The following is a 27,348-nucleotide window of genomic DNA, read 5'->3' as shown; positions in this document are numbered from 1 at the left end:
GGACTGCAAGGAGATCAAACCAGTCCATTCTAAAGGAAATCAGTACTGCATATTCATTGGAAGGACTGATGCTGAAGCTGGAGCTCCAATACTTTGGGCACCTGATGCAAAGAGTTGATTCAATGGAAAAGACCCTGATGCTGGGAAAGATTGAAGGCGGGAGGAGAAGGGGACGACAGAGGATGAGATGGTTGGATGGCATCACTGACTCGATGGACATGAACTTGGGCAAACTCTGGGAGATGGTGAGGGACAGGGAAGCCTGGAGTGCTGTAGTCCATGGGGTTGCAAAGTCAGGCATGACTTGGCGACCGAGCAACAGTGGCAACAATTAGGCCACTCAGTTTGTGGTACTCAGTTGTGGCACTCTGAGCAAAGTAACACAGTGTGCTGGCGTGCGTGCATCCCCCGGCAGCTGCAGGTAACCGAAAGCCAGAGCCAGGGGAGTTCCTGGTTAGGGCAACGTGGGACTGCCCTGTGTTCTACTTATTTATGTATTGGCTGTGCTGGCTCTTTGTTGCTGCACACAGACTTTTCTCTAGTTGCGGTGAGCAGGGCTACTCTTCGTTGTGGTGCGTGGGCTTCTCACCGCAGTGGCTTCTCTTGTTGCGGATCATGGGCTCCAGAGGGCTGGCTTCAGTAGTTGTGGCACAGGGGCTTCGTTGCTCCCTGACATTTGGGATGCCCCCAGAACAGGGATTGAACCTTGTCCCTTGCACTGGCGGGCAGATTCTTAACCTCTGGACCCCGAGGGAAGTCCCTGCCCTGTGTTCCTTTGAACCTCTCTATGTCAATACATTTGGGTGACAGCTGTTCCCTGGAACCCAACTCTACAACCATCTGCAGGCCACGCCAGGGCACACCTGAGGCCACCCCTCCCCTCCGCCAGCCGGTAAGAAGTGGCCTCTTTCAGCAGCTGTCTGCCTGGTCCCTCCGGGGGTTGTAACAAGGCAGCTCCAACCACTTCTCCGCCCCTTACTCTCTCCCTCCCCATCTGAGCACAGTGCTGCTGCTGCTGCTAAGTCGCTTCAGTCGACCCCATGGACGGCAGCCTACCAGGCTCCTCCGCCCATGGGATTTTCCAGGCAAGAGTACTGGAGTGGGTTGCCATTGCCTTCTCGCTAAGCACAGTAAACTCCTGGTAATTTTCAGAACCTACAAGGCTCACATTCATTTCTCTTTCCCCTAAATCCACCCCATATTTCTTTTTTTCAAATTGAAATATAGCTGATTTACAGTATTGTGTTAGGTCCAGGGATACAGCAAAGTCATTTAGTTATACATACCTTTTTTCGGATTTCTTCCCATATAGATTTCCTCCCATATTACAAGATATTGAGCGTAGTTCTTAGAGTAGGTCCTTATTATTTGCCTATTTTATACAGTCTGTAGACGTTAATCTCATAGGCCTAATTTATCTCACCCTCCCCTCTTTCCCCTTTGGTAACCACAGGTTTTTTAAATCTATGAGTCTGTTTCTATTTTGCAAATAAATAATTGGTGTTTTTTTTTTTAGTTTCCATGGATAAGTGATACCATACAGCATTTGTCTTTTTCTGATTCACTTTGCTTAGTATGATAATCTTTAGGTCCATCCATGTCGCTGTAGGTGACAAGATTTCATTCATATTATGGTTGAGTAGTATTCCAGTGTGTGTGTGTGTGTGTGTGTGTGTGTGTACACGTCTTTAGCCATTCATCTGTTGATGGTATTGATGGTGCGTCCCAATCCTTAGAAGGACACTAGTCACATTGACTTAGGGTCCACCCTAATGACATCACTTTAACTTAATTAGCTCTTTAAAAAACCCATCTTCAAATACAGTCAGCATCACAGATTCCTTCTTATCACAAAAGTGAGTGGATAAATCAATGAATTAATGAATGAATGATAGAAAGGGCTTTCTGGCAGGTTCTGATTTTATCCTGTGTATTCACTGCTTCTCCCTGGTTGAGGAGGAAACCTTTGCCAACTGATGTTGCTCTGGCTAATGAGATGTCTTCTTTTCATTCCCAAGAAGAAATATGAGGAAACCGCCGAGTGGTCCAGTCATTTCTCTGTTACTCCTGCCACAAGCCTGGCACATCCCAAGGCTGCAGTGCCTTCTCCTTCCAGAAGATTCTTCTTCAGCAGAGTTGAGGCCAGTGCATGAAAGAATTATGCAATGTTGAGATGAGAAATCATTTGCTAGAGTAGCAATACTCAGCCCAAGGTGACAAATTTTTTTCTCCTAAGAGTTATTCCTTCAGGAAATCTACCAAAGATGTGACTTCTGGGCTTTCAAAAGCCCAAGGAAAGATTCTGGTGCTCACTTCAGTAGCACAAATATTAAAATTGGAACAGCCCCTGTGCAGGGATAACAGCAAATTTGTCAAGTGTCCCATATTTTTGGCATGGATGGACCTGGAGCCTGTCATACAGAGTGAAGTCAGACAGAGAAAAACAAATATTATATATTAACACATGTGTGCAGGATCCAGAAAAATGGTAGAGATGATCATACTCACAAAACAGAAACAAAGACACAGATGCAGAGAAGAAACGAATGGACACCAAGGGGGAAAGGAGGGAGGGTGGGATGAGCTGGGAGATTAGGACTCACATACACACTATCAATTCTGTGTATAAAATAGGTAACTAGGCGGCGGCCGCCGAGTAGTTAGCCGCCGTAGACTTACCCCGGCCCGCACCGAAAAGGTGATTGCCAACCCTGCGCCCACTCCTCAGCCCCCGGCGCGTAAACGCCGGGGCCCTGGGGGGTTAGCCGCTTAGGGAGCTGGCCGCCCGACCCTGACCTTTTTTAAAAAAATAAAAAAAATAAAATAGGTAACTAACGAGAACCTACTGTACAGCACCCGGAACACCACGATGCTCTGTGGCGACCTAAATGGGAAGGAAATCCGAAAAAGAGGGGATATATGTATACACATAGCTGATTCACTTTGCCGTACAGTAGAAATTAACATAACATTGTAAAGCAACCTTTGCCAACAAAGGTCCATGTAGTCAAAGCTACGGTTTTTCCAGTAGTCATGTACAGATGTGAGAGTTGGACCATAAAGAAGGCTGAGCGTCAAGGAATTTTTGCTTTCAAATTGTGGTGCTTGAGAAGATTCTTGAGCAAGAGTCTTGGACTCTGGGCAGCAAGGAGATCAAACCAGTCAGTCCTAAAGGAAATCAACCCTGAATATTCATTGGAATGACTGATACTGAAGCTGAAGCTCCAACACTTTGGCCTTCTGTAACGAAGATCTGACTCATTGGAAAAGCCCCTGATGCTGTAAAGATTGAGGGCAGGAGAAGAAGGGGAAACAGAGCATGAGTTGGTTCAGTAGCATCACCGACTCAATGGATATGAATTTGAGCAAATTCCATGAGATAGTGAAGGACAGGGAAGCCTGGCGTACTGCAGACCACAGGGCTGCAAAGAATCAGACGTGACTTAGTAACTGAACAACAACAATCCGTGAGTGTAAAATTCTTTCCTGCCACATAGGAGTCCCATTTCTGTATTTCAGGCCTTATTTGTTTTGATATTCTAAACTTTTTTATTTTCTATTTGGGTATAGCCAATTAACAAAGGAGTTTGTGATGGACAAGGAGGCCTGGCGTGCTGCGATTCACGGTGTGGCAAAGAGTCGGACACGACTGAGCGACTGAACTGAACTGAACTGAACTGAATTAACAAACAATATTGTGATAGTTTCGAGTGAATAGTGAAGGGACCCAGCCATATACATACACATGTCCATTCTCCCCCAAACTCCCCTCCCATCCAGGCTGCCACATAACCTTGAGCACTGGAGTTCCATGTACTATACACAGCAGGGCCCTGTTGTTATCCATTTTAAATATAGCAGTGTGTACATATCCATCCCAAACTCCCTAACTATCCCTTCCTCCCATCCTCCCCCCACCACCCCCCACCACCGGCAACCATAAGTTCATTCTCTAAGTCTTCGAGGTCTTATCTTAAGTGACAGAGAAAGGTAAGAGAGCTGGAAAGCAGGAATCAGTGAGGGGGCTTGTGTCTGTCCCAACTCCCTCTCCCACCATTCCCCTTGCAGGTCTGACACAGTCCATCCATTTATCATTTTATTGGAAGTAGTTGCCTGGAGCCCCACCTTCTCAAGGGGACCCAGGAGGAAATGCATGTGTTATAAATTAACCATGGCAGGGCATCATCCCTAGAGCTCTGCCAGCTGGAGGCTAGCCCTCCACAGTCCGTGGACTCTCAGCCTACCAGGATCTGTCTCAGCTCCTGGCCCTATTGCCTGTTCATCCTGGGCTTGGAGCCTAGAATCTCTTTTCTCTCTGCCAATGTGCCAAGGCTCAGCAGTACTCAGAATAGTCCTCTTCCACATAGTTGGAGGGGAACCAGCCAATCTGGAAAGAGACAGGGAAGGAGTCAGGGCAGCCTCTCTGTGCATTCTCCCGCTGTTCCTTGACACACCGGCCAGGTTTCCTCTACCTCAGGGCCTTTGCACCTGCCACACCTTCTACCCCAGAACGTGGCTCCCCGGATACACCCTCAGCTGACCACCTGCACCTCCTCCTGTCCTTTACTCATGCGTCACCTTATCCATAAGGACTTCTAACCATCCAATTTAAGCACTGCAAACCTCACCCACCCCGACACTCTCCACCCCCACTTACTACTTTTCCATAACACTTTTCACCATCTAATTGATTATATATGTTACTTATTTACGGACTTGTTCTCTGTTCCCCCTCCCTTCCCTACAACAGGGCAGGGATTTTTGTCTGTCTGATTCATCACTGAGTTCCAAAAACCTAGAATAGTTCCTGGAACACAGTAAATCCTTAATAAATATTTGTTGAAAAGATAGATGGATGGATGATGGATGGATGGATGAACAAGGGATGGATGATGGAAAGATGGATGGATGGATGGAATGAATGGATAGATGAACAAGGGATGGGTGGATGTAATAATGGATGAATGATTAAATGATGAGTGGATGGATGAATGGATGGATGGATGGAATGATGGATGGATGGGTGAACAATGTATGGAAGGACAAAATGAAGGATGGATGGGTGGGTGGATGGATGGATAGAACAATGGATGGGTGGATGGGTGGATGAATTCTTTATAGCCCAGACCTTCCTAAACACCCCAGAAGGCTCCCTCACACCCCATTTGTCCTCCATCGCACAATACATTTACCCTCTATGGCTCCTAAAACAATTCTCCTAAGCAATTTTTCAGAGGTCACTTTTCATGTTTCCCTCTGGTAGAATTTAAGCTCCTAACTGCTGTCCTTATCTTCATTCAACAAGTATTTTTTGAGAAATCGATACAAGCAAGGCAATATGCTGGAGACTAGAAATTCATCAGCCGATAAAATAAAGAAGACTTTCTCCGCCTTTGTGAGACAAAAATAAGAAGCAAAGAGAAGCAAAGTTTTCTGAGAAAATTTGAGTCGCCTCCTGAAAGTCCAAATTCAGGCAAAGAACACAGAAGGCAAAAGTAGTTGGTCTGCTTCTTCATGCATTCAATAAATATTGAGCAACTACATGACAGCCACTGTTCCAGGCACCGGAGACACTGACGTGAAGAAGACAGACAAACTCCTCCCTTCAGGTTCCCCGAAACATGCCATTCACTCTCTCACCCCAGGGCCTTTGCACATGATGGTTTGTTTGCAATAGCTTCCCACACTGGTCCCCCTCCCCCCCAACTGTGACCTTTTTACCTGGCTAACTTTACTCATCCCTCAGTGATCAGCTTGCCTCTCAGAAGGTGTCTTGACCTCATCCGGGGTGAGTCAGAGGTTCCCCGGGGGCTCCCAAGGTGCCTTACAATTCCCCATCTCAATCTTGACCATTCAGTCTCACGAGGGCATGTTCACAGTTCCACATTTCCCACTAAATTATGAGTTTCGTGGGACAGCGATGGTACTGTGCTCCTCTGTGCCTCCTCGGCACCCAGCAGAATGGCACATAGTAGATGCTCAATAAATAAATGCAAGATGCATACATGAAATCTCTGTCCCTTCCTCCTTTCCAACCAGGGACGCCCCCTGCCCACCCTCCCCAGTCCACCATCCAGGACAGCCCCACTGTAACGGCAGAGCCCCGCCCCGACTCACCCGGCCATAGATCTCCCCTCGCCACCAGCCCTGCTGCCCCTTCTTGTTAAGGATCTTGACGATGTCGCCCTCTTTGAGGGACAGCTCTGACCGGTCCCGGGCGCAGAAGTCATAGCGGGCTTTAGCAGTGCCAAAGATCTTGATGCTCCCGGCTGTACGGCAGAGAGCAGACATGGGAAACAGCCCGGAGCAGAGCCCTCCCACCCACCCACCACCTGCAGAGGACAATGCTCTCAGGAGAATGCGCTGGGATAAAGGACCCCTCAATGCTTCTTTCCACTGAGTGTTAGGCGCCCTGTGTTCTGAGGGAAGACAGCTGTCTTCCCAGATCATTCTTCCAGCCCAACCAGGGTACAAATTTAGAGGATAATACCATATATGATCTTTAAAATGTTTTGTATCTATTCATGCTTTCCTGGTGGCTCAGATGGTAAAGAACTGTTTGCGATGCAGGAGACCCTTGGTCGGGAAGATCCCCTGGAGGAGGAAATGGCGAGGCACTCCAGTATTCTTGCCTGGAAAATTCCACGGACAGAGGAGCCTGGTGAGCTAGAGTCCATGGGGTCACAAAGAGTTGGACGTGACTGAGCAACTAACAAACACACACATATATTCATAGTAAGAGAAACAGAAGAAAGATGTGGAAATTTTCATTCCAGATAATATTAATTATATGAAGGAGGTCTAAGAGTTAAAAAAGAGAAGGAGAGGGGCTTCCTTTGGTGACCCAGTGGCTAAGATTCTGTGCTCCCAATGCAGGGGGCCCAGGTTCAATCTTTGGGCAGGGAACTGGGTCCCACATGTCACAATTAAGTGTCCACACGCCACACCTCAAGGTCCCCCATGTCACAACTAAAAAGATCCTGGATGTCACAATGAAGAAGGAAGATCCCGGGTGCCGAACTAAGACCCAGCACAGCCAAATAAATAAACAAACAGAATTTTTTTTTTTTTAGAAACAAGAAAAGAAAAAGAGAGAGAAAGATAAGCAAGGGGGAAAGGGACACAGGAAAACTTCTCAAAGTACAATATTAAGTGATATTGTAGAAAATTAGTTTGTAGTATTTCTGCAGATAGGCTGACTGAATATATTTTCCAGGAAGAAATGTGCAGACAGAAACATCTGATTCGGTGATGAGAATAAGGACAATTTTCATCTTAGAGTCCCGATGTTGTGCTGGTGTTGCTTTCTCAAAAATACAGCTTTTTCCAGTGGGGAACTGTTATTTTATAGGCAAACATTTGAACAATAATTAATTTTTAAATCCATCTTAAAATTTTTTTGGATAGGTAAGAGTTCAGAAACTCCACCACCCATGTGACTTTTCCACTAAACATACTCCAGAATGCACTCCAGCAAAATAAAATTTGAATTAGAATAAGGAATTTTAAAAATAAAGGAAAACATGGAAAATAAGAAATGTAGACAGTTTAAACAATGCTTGATAACAACTTTGCAAATTGAAATGCAATGGTGAAGAAAGAATTCCTAAAATGTAAGGCATGATTGTTTTCACTCACAGAAAATCACAGCCAACACTCCAGAAAATTTCAACAAACCAGGTTAGTAAGCTATACAAAGGAAAACAGAAGAGAATGCTAAAGATCTTGCCTTTCTGTGGGAGAAAGTTTATTGCTGTTTTAGTCACTCAGTCGTGTCTAACTCTCTATGACCCCATGGACTGTAGCCCGCCAGGTTCCTCTATCCATGGGATTATCCCAAAAAGAACACTAGAGTGGGTAGCCATTCCCTTCTCCAGAGGCTCTTCCCGACCCAGGGTTGGAACCTGGGTCTCCTGAATTGCAGGCAGATTCTTTACAATCTGAGCCACCAGGGAAGCCCAGGAGAAGGTTATCGATACTGATTAATGCCTGATTTAATACAAAATTAAAGGCTTAAAATATATAGATGAGCACCCTTCTGGTTTCTTGTATCCTCATTTTCCCAAATATGAAAGTAACCCCTTTCATCCAAGCAAATGGATATGCAGATCTCTCAGGAGCAAAGGGACAAACTGGAAGTGGGAAGTTCAGGCTCTTTCACAGATAGGACTTCTCCATGCCCACTGGAAGCAATGTCTTCAGCATCCCCCAGCGTTCCCTGCACTACAGAAAGGAGCTGGCACTACAGGCCCCCATCTGGAGGCCTCCTACCTGATGGTTTGTTGATGGCTCTCCTCTCAGGCTCCTTGAAGGGGAACTGCAGGGTGGTGTCCAGCGACTTGAAGCAATCCTTCAGAGAGTTCTGTTGGTAGAATTCCACCAGCTCCTAGAAAGAGAACAGGACAGATGCTCTTCCAGAAGGCCAGCCCACAAGGGAGGGAGCCAGAACTGGAAGGAACCGCATCCAACTCCTTGTGTGAAACAGACCCCTCTTCTGCGCTCCCTGGCAACAGACTCCTTGAAAGCTCCCCTTGACAGGGAGCTAACTCCCTTCCCAGAGGCCAGGACCATTTTATGGGGAAGAAATCACATTGTCTCAAGACAGTTCTCCTAATATCGTTTGTTTCATGATCAACTTACCAAATAATCAACTTGCTTGACGACCAGTTCACCAAAACCAAACCCCCCCCTCCACCCTCTGGGTGTCAAGAGCTCTATTTTTACAGATAATTGTAATAATAATAAATGTTGTTTATGAAGCAACTACTGTGTGCGGGTCAGTGTGCAACCACACATCATCAAAATCTCTTAATAACCTAGAGGGGTGGAAGGGAGGCTCAAGGGGGAGGAGATATATGTATATTTATGGCTGATTCACATTATTGTATGGCAGAAACAACACAACATTGTAAAGAAATTATCCGCTGATTAAAAATAAATATTTAGGGACTTCTCTGGTGGCTCTGATGCTGGGAGGGATTGGGGGCAGGAGGAGAAGGGGACGACAGAGGATGAGATGGCTGGATGGCATCACTGACTCCATGGACGTGAGTCTGAGTGAACTCCGGGAGTTGGTGATGGACAGGGAGGCCTGGCGTGCTGCGATTCATGGGGTCGCAAAGAGTCGGACACGACTGAGCGACTGATCTGGTCTGATCTGGTGGCTCAGTGGTAAATAGTCTGCCTGCCAGTGCAGGAGACATGGGTTCAATCCCTGATCCAGGAGGATCCCATAGGCCACGGAGCAACTAAAGCCCTTCGCCACAACTCCTGAGCCTGTGCTCTAGAGTCCAGGAGCTGCAAGTGCTGGGCCCATGCGCCACCACTACTGAAGCCCACAAGCCTTCTAAGGCTCTGCAGCAAGAGAAGCCACCACAGTGAAAAGCTTGCGCACCTCAGCTAGAGTCTAGCCCCCGCCTGCTGCAAGTAGAGAAAAGTGGGCACAGAAATGAAGACCCAGCCCCCATTTTTTTTTTTTTGGTTTTAAAAAATAAATATTTTTTAAAATTTCTTAATAATCATGGGAGGTAAATACATTGGTGAGTCCCCTATTTTATAAATGGAGAAACTGAGTCACAGAGAAGGCTCATCCAGGGTCACACGGCTAGAAAAGGACAGATCCAGCATTCAGTCCTAGGACAAGAGATAAAATGTAGTAGCCAAAAGGTGGTCTCTATGTGAACGTGTGACAGTCACTCAGTCGTGTCTGACTTTTTGCAACCCGATGGACTGTACAGTTCATGGAATTCTCCAGGCCAGAATACTGGAGTAGGTAGCCCTTCCCTTCTCCCAGGGATCTTCCCAACCCAGCGATTAAACCCAGGTCTCCCAAATTGCAGCTGGATTCTTTACCAGTTGAGCCACAAGGGAAGGCCAGTCTCTATAATAAGACTCATCTGAATTCAAGAGTCAGATGTGTGTCATTTATGACTATTTCTCCCACAAATGTTCAAGCTCATCCTAAGAGTGGGGGAAAAGGCAAGTAAAAATTAAGGGACACTTTGCAAAACAAAATATTTTATATGTTTAAGAGTTCTAGACTTCAAAAATGCCAGTGTCCTAATTCATGTTGATGTTTGGCAGTGAAAGTGAAAGGTGCTCAGTCATGTCCGACTCTTTGCAACCCCATGGACTATAGAGTCCGTGGAATTCTCTAGACCAGAATACTGGAGTGAGTGGCCTTTCCCTTCTCCAGGGGATCTTCCCAACCCAGGGATGGAACCCAGGTCCCCCACAGTGCAGGCGGATTCTTTACCAGCTGAGGCACCAGGGAAGCCCAAGCATTCTGGAGTGGGTAGCCTATCCCTTCTCCAACAGATCTTCCCAAGCCAGTGATTGAACCAGGGCCTTCTGCATTGCAGGCAGATTCTTTATCAACTGAGCTATCAGGGAAGCCCGATGTTTGGCAGAAACCAATACAATACTATAAAACAATTATCCTTCAATTAAAAATAAACACATTTAATTCTTTTTAAAAGTGACACCGTCATAGGTGATGGGAGTGCCTTTTTTTTTTAACAGAGTATGGTTGTTATATGTAATTGAAATATTTTTCCAGTTCATTACAAGTGTGAAGAAACACTCAAAACTCTGGTTGTTTATTTCATCTTTGTTGGATTAACACATTCTCTCACTTGGGAAAACAAACAGACAAAAAAAACGCCAATGTCATGAAAGACCAAAGAAATAAATAAAAGACTGGGGAGCTCTCGCAAATTAAGAGAGACACTAAGGACATGAATGCAACGTGTGATTCCCCTGATTACATCCTGGGGATGAAAAGGCTGTAATAAACGTAATTGGGGCCATCAGGGAGCTTGGAAAACCCACTGTATTAGGTAATAATTTTGTATCAACGTTCAACTCCCTGACTGTGATAATCATACGCTGGTGAGGGGAAAAAAAAATTGTCTTGGCTCTTCAGATATGCATGCTAAAGTACTTATAGGAAGAATTTTTTTAATTTATTTTTAATTGGAGGATAATTGCTTACAATGTTGTGCTAGTTTCTGCCATACAACAATGTGAATCTGCTCTAAGTGTACATATGTCCCCTCCCACTTGAATCTCCCTGCCATCTTCTACCCCTTCCCACCTCTCTAGGCCATCACAGAGAACCAGGGTGATCTCTCTGCGTTATACAGCAACTTCCTATGAGTTATCTATTTTGCACGTGGTTCTGGAAGAGGGCATGGCAACCCACTCCAGTATTCTTGCCTGGGGAATCCCATGGACAGAGGAGCCTGGCGGGCTACAGTCCATGGGGCCGTAAAGAGTTGGACACGACTGAAGCAACTTAGCATAGCGTTACACATGGCAGCGTGTATATTTCCACGCTGCTCTCTAGGTTTGTCCCGCCCTCTCCTCCCCACACTGTGCCCACAAGTCTGTTCTCTACATCTCCGCCCTGCAATAGGTTCATTGGTACCATTTTTCTAAATTATAGGAAAGATCTTGATATCTGCGAATTACTCCTAAATAGTGCAAAACAAATGTGTGTGTGTGTGTGTAGAGGCAGAGAGGGAGAGAAAGAAAGCAAAAGAGGAAGAATATTAACAACCAATCAGTAAAACCAGGTGAAAGGCCCACAAATATTCATGACACTATTCCAGTAACATCTCAGTAATTTTTCAGAAATAAAAAAAATGGGGGGGGAGGAAAAATTTTCAGAATAAAAAGTTTGGGGGAGAAAAAGATATTTGGAATGAATGAACAGTCCCTAACCTTTGGGGGAGTAAAGGATATGTTTGAAGCTCAAATGAAATTTGAGACACCTGCCTCCAAAAAAAAAAAAAAAAAATGCAGATATATGCAAAATTCTAGATTTTTTTTCCAGAGAATTCAAAGCTCCTCAAGGATCCACAGACCATGGGCAGGATCCATGAGCCTTATCAATGGGCTTAAGAGGTCTAAAAGATAGCCCCAAATTGCATGGCAACAAATAGAAGCAAAAACACTTGAAAGGCCTCTGGATTCTCCATGAAATGGTCATTAAACAGGTAAGGAGAGCTAAATCTTTTTAAATTGGGGTATAGTTGCTTTACAATGTTGTGTTCATTTCTGCTATACAGCAATGTGAATCAGCTCTATGTACATGTATATATATCCCCTCTTTCTTGGATTTCCTTCCCATTTAGGTCCCCACAGAGCATTAAGTCAGAGAAGGCAATGGCACCCCACTCCAGTACTCTTGCCTGGAAAATCCCATGGACGGAGGAGCCTGGTAGGCGGCAGTCCATGGGGTCGCACAGAGTCGGACACGACTGAGCGACTTCACTTTCACTTTTCACTTTCCTGCATTGGAGAAGGAAATGGCAACCCACTCCAGTGTTCTTGCCTGGAGAGTCCCAGGGACGGGGGAGCCTGGTGGGCTGCCGTCTATGGGGTCACACAGATTCGGACACGACTGAAGCGACGCAGCAGCAGCAGCAGCAGCAGCAGAGCATTAAGTAGAGTTCCCTGTGCTATACAGCAGGCTCTCAGTTTTCCGTTTCACACATACTAGTGTGTATATGCCAGTCCCAATCTCCCAATCCATCCTACTCCCCCTTTCCCACCTTGGTGTCCATACACTGGTTCTCTATGTCTGTATCTCTATGTCTGCCTTGCAAGAACTAACTCTTGATGTCTGACAAAAATAGAGACTCTGCCATTCTATGACACCAGATGAGAACTAAACCTCAGTTTTCCCCATCTGTGAAATGGGAACTCAGAGCTGAGCAAATGACCTGCAGTCCTAATGATAATATGTCTGGCACTCAACAAGTGCTTTGCAAATGATCACTGCAGCTACTGTTGTTATTATTATTATTCTCATTGTTGGTGATTAGAAAAACAAGTTTAAAGCCAGTTGCTCCATAGTGCCTCTTGGAGTGGTTATTCTGGATGGAGGAAAAGGGGTCCTAAGGTGGAGCCTCAGAGAGGGTCCAACTTAGACTCTGAAAGACTGGGGTTAGGGGTAGATTGACCCTTACCGTAAGTCCCCTGAAAGCTTTCTTTTCTGTAATCCGGTACAGTCCTTCTGCTGTCATGATTTTAATATGCTTGACTTCAACATTATACCTGCATGCAGGGAAAGAGAACAAGATGTCACTGAGACCTGAGTCGGGGAATTCAGGCCCATTTCCTGTTGCGTCTCAGTCCCAGGCTATAACCCCGCACCCCAACCATGGAAGAAGGGTACTTGGCTACTGGAGGGAATGGGCAACCACTGGAACCCAACAGAATCCCTTCCCTGGAGACTTTGCTGTTCTAAGCCTTCATTTCTTCCCCGTGTAATAGGAATCATCTTCCTTAACTCAGGGTTGCCGAGAAGTCAAATAGACTATGTAAGCAAGGCATCCTTCTAGAATAGATTGAATGAAATCTCCACTTCCACAAATACAAAGAACCATAGAATCTAAAGGATGCAGGAGAAGGGAATTCATTTCCACCAATATGGCGGACCACAGACTAGTAAGGACCCAGAAGAGACATGAATTGGCAGGAGTGGTTCTGTTTACATGAAGAATTAGATAACCAAAAAAAAAAAAATCTCCTACTTCAAAAAACCCCTAGAAATGCTGAGAGAAGAATGCTGAACTCTTAAAAAAAAAAAAAAAAAAGGGAAATCCCCCAAAGGACAAACTGAGGATGAAACTTAAAAGTATGTGTCAATTCAATTTTGGCTGTTCGATGCAGCTTGCAGGGTCTCCAACCAGGGATCAAACTCAGGCCCTCAGTAGTCCTAACCATTGGAAAGTAAAAGTGTTAGTTGCTCAATCGTGTGCAACTCTTTGTGACCCCATGGACTGTAGCCCACCAGGCTCCTCTGTCCATGGAATTCTCCAGGCAAGAATTCTGGAGTGAGTTGCCATTTCCTTCTCCAGGGGATCTCTCTGACCAAGGGATTAAACCTGGGTCTCCCACATTTCAGGCAAGGCAGCCCCCACTGGACCACCAGGGAATTCCCTAGAGCATGCATCTTGATCACACAGAAATACGAGATGAGTTATTGTGTCCTTGTTGGGTAGAGAGTTGGCACTGAGACCCACCCTCATTCCAAAAGGCTGGACTGTCAAGTCAAAAAGCTACATCCTCAGGGGGGAAAACGTGTTCTAGAAAAACTCCACCCATCAGCACAGCAGGGACCATGTGAAAGCTTGTTTGTCTCAGACTCAAAATAGAGAAGTCACACTTAAGAATTCACCACCTTAACCTCACCTTCTTACGGGTTTAGCGTTTATACTTAAACCATCCCAGTATAGACTGGGAAACTAAGAATTAAACAAAACTATTTTAATCTGAAAAAGAAGTAAACTTGTTGGTGATTCCCAACGGAAGCAAATGCAAAATCTCTGGACACCCAAGCTACAAAGATGCCCATGGGGAAAGCCCCACTTATCATCACAAGACAAAATGAAAAAACCAACAAGGAAACGAGTCACCACAAGAAAGAAGCTGCACCCAAAACAAACAGAAAGGCAGGACAGCCAGGGCCTGCAAGACTTGGGTCCAGACTGCATTTCTGCCTCTTATGGCATCACCCATCAATGGACATGAGTTGGAGCAAACTCTGGGAGATGGTGAGCAAACTCATGGGGTCACAAAGAGGCGGACAGTACACAGCATACAACAACAAAGAGTATGCTTAATGTCCCCTTAGAGCCTTAAGAAGCATATCTTTTTTTTCTGTGGGTTACCAATCAATGAAAAGAAATAAAAAACAAAAATTAAAAATACACAGGACCCTACAGGAGCTCAATAAAAAGTGACTTGTTAACGTACGATAGTCAATCGTCTTGACAGGGACAGAGCAAAGGGACAAAGTAGGTGATTAAAAACTCAATCCCACTAAGGGATGGTAAATAGAAAAACATGGGAGACCCCTGTAAGTTAATGATTACTCAAGAAAGCAGATTTGCTTAACCACAAAACCAAGCAGGCTTGCTTAGCCACACAGGCATGTCACAGAGTCTCGGGATATGACCCAAAACAATAAAACAATGGTGACATGAGCCCCACCTCCTGTCCAGGGAGCTCAGTAAGTTAATGAATCCTAGGACATGCTCTCTGCACACAGGAAGAACAATAATTTGCGGACCACACAGGGACAAGAAAAGTCTCCTACTCAACCTGGGGGAGGAGGAGCTGATGCCGGAAGCATGACATCTATCTACTCAAGAAAGTCAAAGAAGTTCTCTTCCCCCTCCCCACTTTTCCTTTGTTTATGAAATTGTAGCCCAGTGAGTTCTTAGGGCAGAGCATTTCTGGCTCACCTTTTTGTAAACCTCACAAGCATCCTATCCTAATAAAAGTCACTTCATATCTATCACTTTGCCTCTCACTGAATTCTTTTCCTGCACTGAGACATAAAGGACTGGTACTGGAGCTCTTCAGAGCCCTCAGAAACAATACCCAAATGGTTTCATCCTTCCCAAGCACCTGAAGTGCTCAGCTCACAAGGGGAAACGGACCAGGAAAGAAGAAATTACTTAATACTGATGGCAAATTCCGCGGCATCCTTCACCCTCTGCCGCACCAAGAACGTCCCATCCGAGCGGTTGGTAAGAATGCTTTCCGCCCCGGCTCGCTCCATGGGGCCAGCGTACCTGTCAAGACATACCAAGAAGAGAGGTTCACGTAACTCTGATAGGTAATCCTGGGGGAGGCAGTGGCACCCCACTGCCTCATTAGACACCTTTAAGTCACGCCCAAGCTTTCACAACTGGATTGCAGGAAACAACACAATCCTTTGGGTGTAGCTATGTCTCAGTGCGATACAGGAAGAAATATATTTGTTCTCTATGCTCTCCACCCTTTCCTGGCATGCTGCTGCTGCTAAGTCGCTTCAGTCGTGTCCGCCTCTGTGCGACCCCATAGACGGCAGCCCACCAGACTCCCCCGTCCCTGGGATTCTCCAGGCAAGAATACTAGAGTGGGTTGCCATTGCCTTCTCCATATAACTCCTAAAACCTTTGGAATCTCCAAAGTAATATGTCTTTTTAAAATTTTTATTTATTTTTCTTTTTGGCTGTGTTGGGTCTTTGTTGCTGCGTAGGCTTTTCTCTATTGGGGCACACGGGCTCAGTAGTTGTGGCTCCCGGGCTCTAGAGCACAGGCTCAATAGTTGTGGCACACGGGTTTAGTTGCTCCACAGCATGTGGGATCTTTCCGGATCAGGGATGGAACCAGTTTCTCCTTCATTGGCAGGCAGATTCTTTACCTCTGAGCCACCAGGGAAGCCCAATAAGTGTCTTTTTGTATGCTAATAAGCTGACTGGGGCTCTTCTTTTTTTAATATTTACTTTTATTTACTTGGCTGCCCTGGGTCTTAGTTGAGGCATGCAGGATCATCAGTCTTTGTCGCAGCTTGCAAACTATTAGCTGCATGTGGGATCTAGTTCCCTGACCAGGGATTGAACTCAGGCCCCCTGCATGGGGAGCTTGGAGTCTTAGCCACTAGACCAGGGAAGCCCCTGGGGGCTCTTTAATAGGCTCAGGATGACAGTTAGTAGTCAGAAGAGCCATGTGATTAGAGGCTTGAAACTTTCAGCCCTGCCCCACCTCCACATCTGCGAAGATGGAGGTTGAGTCCATCACTAACGACCCATAATTTAATCAATCTTGCCTATATAAAGATGCCTCAACCGAACTCCAACCAAACAGTTTTGATTTTTTTTTTTTTGCAGGGGGCGGGGGTGGGGGTGGGCTGGAGATTCCTAACCACCACCACTCGTCATGTGGGATCCTACTTCCCTGACCAGCGATCAAACCTGTGCCCCCTGCATGGGACGTGCAAAGTCTTAACCACTGAACTACCAGGGAAGTCCCAACCAAGGTGTTTGGAGAGATTCGAGGTTGGTGAACACAGAGAGATACCAGGGGTGGGGTGGGTGGGTGCAAGCCCAGAGAGGGCATGGAAGCCCTGTCCCATTTCCCCATACCTTGCCCCAAGCAACTCTTCCATCTGACTGTTCCTGATTTGAATCCTTTGATAATAAACAGTCTAGTAAGGAAACTGTTTCTACAAGTTCTGGGAGCTTGTGTTAGCAAATTATCAAACCCAAGGACGGGGCTATGGGAAGCTCCCATTTGTAGCTGGTGGGTCAGAAGTCTGGGTGACCCAGGCTTGTGATTGTCATCTAAAGTGGAGGGCTACCTCTTGAAGTGTGTTAGTCACTCAGTCGTGTCCGACTCTTTGCAACTCTATGGACTGTAGCCTGCCAGGCTCCTCTGTCCATGGGATTCTCCAGGCAAGAATACTGGAGTGGGTTGTCATTTCCTTCTCCAGGGGATCTTCCCAACCCAGGGATTGAACCCAGGTCTCCTGCACTGCACGTGGATTTTTTTTACCATGTGAGCTAGGTAAACCGAGCTAGAAACCAAGCCCTTAATCTATGGGACTTGTCGCTAACTCCAGACAAATCGTGTCAGAATCAAGTTGAATCACAGCACACCCAAGCTGGTGTCTGTAGAATTAGAGAATTGTTAGGTGCGGAGAATAAAAAAAAAAAAAAAAAACCCACACATTTGGTTTCAGAACTATTGAGAGTATGAGTATAGAAAAACAGGTGTGGGTTTTTTTTTTTTCCTTTTACTCTGAAATTTGGCATTTCTGGAAAGGTATTTACTGAGTGCCCACTGTCTGCCCATCTTTGTGGTCACCAGGATGGAAATAGGATGAGGAGAGTGAGACACAGCCTCAGGTACAAAAATTAAAGGGCAAGCCAAAAAACTCAGTCACCAGGATAAATAACAACAAAGAAAATAAGTAGCACTTTAATGCAATATTTTCTAAATCACAAAAGCAACCATACAAAGGAATGAAGTACTGATTAAGTGCTACAAGGCGAATGAACCCTGAAAACATGGTGCTGAGTGAGAGAAGCCAGTCACAAAGGGCACACAGGGTAGAATTCCATTTATATGAAGCACCCAGAACTGGCAAACTCATAGACACAGAAAGTGTGTTCATGGTTGTCAGGGCTTGGGGAGGGAGAGGAGGGGTCACTGTTGACAGGGGGGCAGCGAAAATGTTTCGGAGCTAGAGAGAGGTGCTGGTTGCATACCATTGTAAATGTACATTTAATATAAATGTGAAAAGTAAATAGAGATGTGACTATGAATATAATTATGCTATAAGTGCAAATATACAACAGAAATAATACATATTAATTATATATAATATATAATTATATATGATGTATCAGCAAGAATATGAAATATTAATAGCATAAATTTAAGTATATAACATAAAAATATATATTAACTACAGATAACACATAATTATAAGTCATAATTATATAAATTATATATATAAATATGATGTCATAATTATATAAATATGATGTCAATGTGTTTATGCTATAAATATAAACATTAATATATAACACATAATATATATTATATACTATACAATTACGGAGAAGATGATGGCACCCCACTCTAGTACTCTTGCCTGGAAAATCCCATGGACAGAGGGGCCTGGTGGGCTGAAGTCCATGGGGTCGCTAGGAGTCGGACACGACTGAGCGACTTCTCTTTATTTTTTCACGTTCATGCATTGGAGAAGGAAATGGCAACCCACTCTAAGTGTTCTTGCCTGGAGAATCCCAGGGACAGGGGAGCCTGGTGGGCTGCCATCTATGGGGTCGCACAGAGTCGGACGTGACTGAAGTGACTTAGCAGCAGCAGCATACAGTTAGAGACAGTATGTATGGAATTAGTATGCAACATAAATAATATATACTAACTATATATAATGCATTTATGATATAAATATGAATTATTTATTATATATAAAATGAATGTGTATGTAAATATATAACAATTTATATTATATACCATATAATTACAGATAATATATGTGTGAATATGCCTATATGCTCTAAGTGTGAATATAACATAAATAATATATGTTAATCATACATTTTTGTTGTTAAGTCTCTAAATCGTGTCTGACTCTTTGCAATCCCATGCACTATAGCTGGCCAGGCTTCTTTGTCCATGGGATTTCTCAGGCAAGAATACTGAAGTGGGCTGTCATTTCCTTATCCAGGGGACCTTCCCGACCCAGGGATCAAACCTGCATCTCTTGCATTGTCAAATATTGGCAGGTAGATTCTTTATTGCAGAGCCATCAGGGCTTCCCATAATATAAACATATAACCTAATATGTATTAATTATATATATATATATATAATTACATCATATATTTTAATATATAACTAACTACATTATTGGCTGTATATTTAATATATAACTAACTACATTATAAGGCTGTATATTGTCACCCTGCTTATTTAACTCATATGCAGAGTACAGCATGAGAAACGCTGGGCTGGAAGAAGCACAAGCTGGAATCAAGATTGCCGGGAGAAATATCAATAAGCTCAGATATACAGATGACACCACCCTTATGGCAGAAAGTGAAGAGGAACTAAAAAGCCTCTTGATGAAGGTGAAAGAGGAGAGTGAAAAAGTTGGCTTAAAACTCAACATTCAGAAAACGAAGATCATGGCATCTGGTCCCATCACTTCATGGCAAATAGATGGGGAAACAGTGGAAACAATGTCAGACTTTGTTTTCGGGGGGCTCCAAAATCACTGCAGATGGTGATTGCAGCCATGAAATTAGAAGACGCTTACTCCTTGGAAGAAAAGTTATGACCAACCTAGATAGCATATTAAAAAGCAGAGACATTACTTTGCCAACAAAGGTCCGTCTAGTCAAGGCTATGGTTTTTCCAGTAGTCATGTATGGATGTGAGAGTTGGACTGTGAAGAAAAAGAATTGATGCTTTTGAACTGTGGTGTTGGAGAAGACTCTTGAGAGTCCCTTGGACTGCAAGGAGATCCAACCAGTCCATTCTGAAGGAGATCAGCCCTGGGATTTCTTTGGAAGGAACGATGCTAAAGCTGAAACGCCAGTACTTTGGCCACCTCATGCAAAGAGTTGACTCTTTGGAAAAGACTCTGATGCTGGGAGGGATTGGGGGCAGGAGGAGAGGATGAGATGGCTGGATGGCATCACCAATTTGATGGACGTGAGTCTGAGTGAACTCCGGGAGTTGGTGATGGGCAGGGAGGCCTGGTGTGCTGTGATTCATGGGGTTGCAAAGAGCTGGACACGACTGAGCGACGGAACTGAACTGAACTGAACTACATTATGCAATATATAGTTATATTGATAAATGTGAATATGTAATATAAGTGTAAATAATAACATAAACGCCTCTTTAAATGGTTAGTTTTATGTCATGTGAATTTTACCTCAATTTTAAAACTAAATTGAAAAAAAATCTGTGATGAATAAAATGTCAAAACTTCAAATAAGGACAAGACCTGACTCTGCACGTGCCTGGCTGACCGAAATTCACCTTTCCCTACTCCCAGCCCTGTCATATCCTGACTTGATTTACAGTGTTGATAGTTTGCCCATCATAGCTGTTTGTTTTTTCCCATTGCTTTTGTTTTTTTAAAACATCACATTAAAAGAGTATGGCTCACACACACACACACACACACACACAAAACAGTGTGGCTCTCAAAGTCTGAGGTTTTGGCAGCCCCTTAAATCCTTGCTGCACCCAAAGTCAGGGTCTCGCTCTCTCCTCTCCCCAGTTCCAGCCGCAGTGGCCTCATTTTACCGCATCTGGCCAGGCAGGGATAGAGTGAGCGCCCTGCCTCAGGTGAACACAGTTTAAACCCTGGATCCGCCACCCAGTTGCTCTGTGACCTCGGGACCTGAGTGTGCTCCTCCCAGCCCTAATTTCCTTCTCTGAAAAGAGGAGATAAAACTGCCCATCACAGAGGAACATTTTTGACAAAAGGCAAAGACGCAGTTGAAGCGCCTCATACGTGGTGTGTGTTTACCACACGGGAGTGTTATTAGGCCCTTTGTGTAATAAGGTTGGGCTTTGAAGCCCGGCAGACTTGGGTTCGAATCCCACCTCTTTCACTTCCTTGCTTTGTGACACTGACCAAGTTACTTGCTGCTCTCTGAGTCGTGGTTTCCTCCATTGCAGAAAGAGATTAAGAGGAGTATGCACTCAAAGCATTATTACAAGAATTGCCCTTAAAATGCTGACACAGTGGTCATAAAAACAATACCACAGTCTAGGATACCAATCATTGTAAAATACACCATGCTTTCACGGGCAATTATGAAATAAAAATTACTGGTTTCCCTAGTGGCTCAGATGGTAAAGAATCTGCCCAGAGAAGGGAATGGCTACCCACTCCAGTATTCTTGCCTGGACAGAGGAGCCTGGCAGATTACAGTCCATGAGGTCACAGAGTCTGACATGGCTGAGCGACTTAGCACACACACGCACCCATAAAATTAGGCAGAAGAACTGAGACACCACTAATTGTAAGAACTATTCCAATGCCAGAGGCGTTAAATAGTGAGAGCAAAAAATATGCATTTTACAATGGATGAAATGTGGTCATAACAGCTAATGCTAATAAGAATAGATAATAAAGTGCTTTTTGCATGTCAGGAATAGAGCTAAGCACTTTACAGGCTCATGGAAACTTCTTAACAGCCCTATGAATCAGATATTGTTACCAATCTGTTTTCCAGGGAGGAAAGCTGAAGCGCAGAGAAGCTGAGTTACTGGCTAAAGGTCACACAGCTGGATAATATTAGAGTCAGGATTGGAACCGAAGTCAGCGGGCTCCAAAGCGACAGTATAAACCTCCATCCCTCATTGTACTCTAAGCAGTAGGTTCTCAAAAAAAGGCAGGTGGAGAGGGAGAAGAAGCTCCCATTATATTGTCACCATCGTTTTCTTTACATTAGAACCGAATATCCCAAAGTCAAGGCCCCTCTTTGGTCTGTGCTCTCTCCTCAGCAGCCCCTGGTGTAGGGCTGGACCCAGTAGTTAAGGCCCAAAGTTTGAAGAATGAATAACTGACTTGTTTGCAGCCCCTTGTGGCACCCCAATGTTCAGCCCAAACATCCACCCCAAAGCACCCCAAGTGAAAAATAAGATGGTTCTACTCACCAGAGATGAACGGACAGGTCCTGAGGGGGACCCTGGGGACACAGACAGAGGCGGAGACTTAGGGAAAAGGGTTCAGCATGGCAACAGACTTCAGGACACTGCATTCATTCATTCCACTATCACGTACTGGGTGTCTATTACGTGCCGGGCACTGTGCTCTTCTCTGGAAATACAGCTCCAGAATCCAGTGGGAGAGACCAGTCCCCCCCTCCCAAATGAATCAGCTTTAAAGAGGCAGTTACGTGTGTAGGCAGAAATTGGAAAGACGTCCAGATCTTGATGTGTGAATGCCAAGTCCCACCGAAAGGATCCTGGCTCCTTGGGAAAATGGTCGATTCCAAGATTGGGGCAGAAGGAGTACAAGAGCAGTGTGCTCTTGTGCTAAAAAGTAAAGAAGGGCTCAGAGAACAATGAGGTTATGTCAAAAGGACAGAGGAGCCAGCCTGAAGGGGCTCCCACTGGTCCAGTGAACCAGTGAAGTTGCCCAATCATGTCCAGCTCTTTGCGACCCCATGGACTATAGCCTCCCAGGCTCCTCCATCCATGGAATTTTCCAGGCAAGCGTACTGGAGTGGGTTGCCATTTCCTTCTCCAGGGGATCTTCCACACCCAGGGATCGAACCCAGGTCTCCCACATTACAGGCAGATGCTTTACTGTCTGAGCCACCAGGGAAGCCCTAAGCCCACTGGTCCAGGCCAGGACAATATGAAAATAAAAATCCAGGAACATTTCCTGAGATAGATACCAAACAGATACACAGATAGACACATAGATGATTGATACAGAGATGGCTATATAGATAGATACATAGATAATGGATGAATACACAAGTACATAGATACACAGATGGTTGATTGGTATATACATAGATACACAGATAAATACATAGATGATTATTAGATAGATCCATAGATAATTGATACATAGATGCAAATGGATACATGGATAGACACACAGATACATAGATATGCATGAATCTGTCAGGTAACTGACAGATTCATAGATACAAAGATGATTGATTGATTGATAGATACATACATAATACACAGATACATAGAAGAGACAGTTCTTTACAATAGAATATCAGCTAATAACTTAGGAGGAATGATGGAGTTAGAAATACATAATGCAACTCCACAATGGAGAAAGGACCCCAAGCCAAAAAAAAAAAAAAAAAGGCAAAAGATATTTTTTGGAAAATTGGTAAAGTGTAAATATACACTCTGAATTATGTAATATATAATTTATATATTATAATTTCTAATATGTGATAATTTATAATAGTAGAATGTCCATGCTGAATTTCATGTTTTCAAAAATCACACTATGTATATACAAGAGAAAGTTCCTGTTCTCGGCAGGTATTCAAATTAAAGAGGAAATGTGTCTGTAAACTTACTTTGAAGAGTCTCAAGAAAAAACAAATAATAGACATTTTCCATATAAATGAAATGTTGAGAGAAAGATGACAGAGACAATGAGACAAAATGTTAACAATTGGTGATCTGACTAACAGATGTATGAGCGTTCTTTGCATTATTCTCATGACTTTTCTGGAAGTCTGAAATTACGTAAAATGAAAGCAAAAAAAAAATGGGAGAGACTTTCTGTCTGCAGGCTCCTATGAGGGCTACAAAGTGGTCAGTGGGTAGTTAGGAAGAATGAGGTTTGGGGAGAATGGGGAAGATTTGAAGTCATTATCAAGACGAGGAAATCAAGAGAATGGGAAACAGGTGAAGAAAGACAAGCACCAGGCAGAGCGGTGGGCAGGCCTCGTCCCTGCATGAGGAGGCCCAGGGGACGCGACCCCGTAGATGACTCTGTTTGGTGCCTCTGAAGGAATGCAGGGGTTGGCCAGCCTTCTGAACCCCTGTTCCTTCCCCAAGTGATGGAGAAGATTCAAGGATGAAGGTTCTTTAAAAAACTAAAAACAGAGCTACCATACGACTCTGAAATCCCACTCCTAGGCACATATACAGGGAAAAACATGGTCCAAAAGGATACATGTACCCCAATATTCATTGCTGTGCTGTTTACAATAGCCAAGACATGGAAGCAGCCTAAATGTCCATTGTCAGGGGAATGGACAAAGAAGATGTAGTACATATATAAAATGAAATATTACCCAGCCATTAAAAAGAACAAAATAATGCCATTTGCACATCTCTGGTGGCTCAGATGGTAAAAAATCCACCTGTAATGTGGGAGACCTAGGTTCGATCCCTGGGTTGGGAAGATCCCCTGGAAGAAGGCATGGCAACCCACTTCAGTATTCTCACCTGGAGAATCCCCATGGACAGAGGAGCCTGCGGGCTACAGTCCATGGGGTCCCAAAGAGTCAGACAGGACTGAGAAACTAAGCACAGAGATCGTCATACTGAGTGAAATAAGTCAGACAGAGAAACAGAGACATCGTATGACATCCATTTTTATACTAAATCTAAAAAGACATGATACAAATGAACTTATTTAGAAAACAGAAACAGACTCACAAGAACTTAGAGAATAAACTTATGGTTGCTGAGGAAAGGATGGGAGAAAGGGAGGGTTGGGAGTTTGGTATGGACATGTATACCCTGCTATATTTAAAATAGATAACCAACAAGGATCTGCTGTACAGCACAGGGAACTCTGCTCAATGTCATGTGGCAGCCTGGACGGGAACAGGGTTTGGGGGAGAATGGATACATGTATGTATGACCGAGTCCCTTTTCTGTCCACCTGAAACTACCACAACATTGTCACTGGCTATACTCCAAAACAAAATTAAAGGTTAATTTTAAAAAGTCATATGTTCATGTGTATGTAATAAAAACTGAAACATTGAAAATAAAAAGAACCAAGGAGAAAAGGACTGGTCATCCTTCCCAGGGTGAACCCCTCTCTGGGCTCAGTCAACAAGGTAGGGAGTGACACGCCATGATGGGCAGCCCCTCCTGATCTCAGGAGCATTCCCCTCAATGCTGCCCATCCTCACAGGACGCCCTCTGCACCCCCGTGCCCTCACTCCAACCAGACTGAGGCACTCACATGCACGTAGGGCTTGACCCTATTGCAGGGAAACCAGCCGACTTCATTGGTAGATATATTCCTTCCCTAAAAAGATGGAAGGGAGAGATGGACAGAGAGGTTACAGGCAGCCACAATGCTTGTGTGTATTCATCTTTCACCCAACAGCCACTCTGCTTGGCCATCTACCTCTCCATGACCTGGAATGACCCAGAGAGGGACCAACCAGTATCAACTTCTGGGAATACCACCAGCCCAGAAGGGCCAGATCAGCCCCACAAATCCCCATAGACATCACCCTGCCTGGAGCAAATTTCCATTGCCAGAGTTCAGTGGGAGCATGATCCCACTCCCGAGGCCACCTACACCCTAACCCCATGTTCAGGTCCTTCCCCGTCATTCCCATGGCCCCAGCCTGTACCTCCCACCAGTTCTGTTCGGCTTCAGCCTTAGTGAGCTCCACAATGTCTCCCGGGTTGAGGCGCAAAAAAGGTCCAATGGCTCCAGGGGGTGGGGGCAGCCCGTAGTATTCCTGGCACACCTCCATCTTGGGCAGGCCTGGAGGGGAGGGGAGGGGATGATACAGAGAAGTCCAGGACTTTCACATCCAAGTCTCGCCACCCAGCAGGATGGCAGAAGGTAAAAAGACAGACGATACCAAGTGGCAGCAAGGATGTGGAGCAACTGGAAGTCACCTGGATTCCTGGATTCTCTCTTTTTTTTTAATTTGAAGAAGTTTTTAACATGAAAACATGTAAAATAATTTTTTTTGCATAAACGGGAAGGGTGGCCATGACTCCACAGCTCATTCCTGCATGACTAGTAGGAACCCACTTTGGAAAACTGCTGGGCAGTGTTCACTGAAGCTAATTCCACTCATGAATACATCACCCAGAGAAACGAAACACAGGTCCCCAGAGATTCATAGACGAAGAATGTTCACAGCAGCTCTATTCACAAGAGCTAAAAAATGTGCAACATACCCCATGTCTTTAAGAAGATGGATAAACACAGCATGAAATAACCATATCATGGAATACGATACAGCAATGAAAAAGAACAAGTGACTGCTTCAAGCAGATACGCTAATACGCTGTGAGAGTCCATGCTATACAACTTCATTTGTGTGAAGTTAAAGGGCAGGCAAAACTAATCTGTGCTGATAGAGGTCAGAAAGTGGTTCCTTCTGGGAGACAGGGCAGACTAGCAGTGAGTATGACCAGCACCAGCCAATAAAACTTTCCATGATGATGAAAGTGTCCTATACATTGATCTGAGTGGTGGTTACATGGGTAGAGATTCAGTGAGCCATACTCTTAAAATTTATTCATTGTACACACCTTATGGTATGTATTTTCTATCTCAATAGAAATATTTCCATCTCATAGAACACTACATATATATTATATATATTTCAATAGGAAATTATAGAAAATTACATATTTCTGTCTCAATAGAAAATGATAATTATGTATATCCACATAAAATGGATATGAGCAAGAGTATGTATATATATATATGCAAACATATATGTGAACATATACATATGTTTAAGTATCTGTATGATGGATATATACACACATACACACATTCATATATATTATCTCCTACTGAGGACATCTGGGTTGTTTCTGGTTTTTGACCAGTAAAGCTAATATATACATTTTTTTATACAGCTGATTTTATACATATATATTATTACATTCGGGGAAGGCAATGGCATCCCACTCCAGTACTCTTGCCTGGAAAATCCCATGGACGGAAGAGCCTGGTAGGCTGCAGTCCATGGGGTCACTAAGAATCGGACACGACTGAGCGACTTCACTTTCACTTTTCACTTTCATGCATTGGAGAAGGAAATGGCAACCCACTCCAGTGTTCTTGCCTGGAGAATCCCAGGGACAGGGGAGCCTGGTGGGCTGCTGTCTATGGGGTCGCACAGAGTCGGACACGACTGAAGTGACTTAGCAATTATTACATTATATACATATATAGTATATATCATATATGTATTCCCACTGTTGACCATATTTGAGTTGTTTCTAATTTTTAATTGTTACAAATAAAGCTGAAGTACCTATAGCTATAGATTTAGAACTATAGCTATCTATAGATATCTATCAAGATAGATATAGAATGACAGATATGAAACTGAATCTTTACATTGATTCTGAGCAAAGAGTTTATTTTTCTTGGCCACACCAAGTTCTTTTTTTTTACTCTGTGGCCACACTGTGCAGCATGCAGGATCTTTGCTCCCCGGCCGGGAATCAAATCCGCACCTCCTTCATTGCAAGGCAAATTCTTAACCACTGGGCCACCTGGGAGGTCCCCCCTAGTTCTTG

General features: G+C 44.3%; 1 protein-coding gene across 1 annotated transcript in view; it reads right to left on the bottom strand.

The window, feature by feature from the left end:
* Positions 1–4,083: 4,083 nt before the first annotated feature.
* The window catches only part of VAV1 (vav guanine nucleotide exchange factor 1), a 63,604-nt gene continuing 40,339 nt past the window's right edge, over positions 4,084–27,348 (bottom strand). The window contains exons 20-27 of the mRNA XM_027547478.1: positions 25,425–25,561; positions 25,025–25,090; positions 21,994–22,025; positions 15,474–15,590; positions 12,975–13,062; positions 8,272–8,386; positions 6,118–6,269; positions 4,084–4,387 (exon numbers count right to left, since the gene is read on the bottom strand). Of these exons, the coding sequence (XP_027403279.1) occupies positions 4,334–4,387; positions 6,118–6,269; positions 8,272–8,386; positions 12,975–13,062; positions 15,474–15,590; positions 21,994–22,025; positions 25,025–25,090; positions 25,425–25,561 (761 nt within the window). The 3' untranslated portion in view covers positions 4,084–4,333. The remainder of the gene's footprint in view (positions 4,388–6,117; positions 6,270–8,271; positions 8,387–12,974; positions 13,063–15,473; positions 15,591–21,993; positions 22,026–25,024; positions 25,091–25,424; positions 25,562–27,348) is intronic.

This window comes from Bos indicus x Bos taurus, chromosome 7, assembly GCF_003369695.1.
Source record: "Bos indicus x Bos taurus breed Angus x Brahman F1 hybrid chromosome 7, Bos_hybrid_MaternalHap_v2.0, whole genome shotgun sequence".
Classification (NCBI taxonomy): Eukaryota; Metazoa; Chordata; class Mammalia; order Artiodactyla; family Bovidae; genus Bos; species Bos indicus x Bos taurus.
The sequence above is the reverse complement of the archived record's forward strand: the minus strand, read 5'-3'. Positions and strand labels throughout refer to the sequence as shown.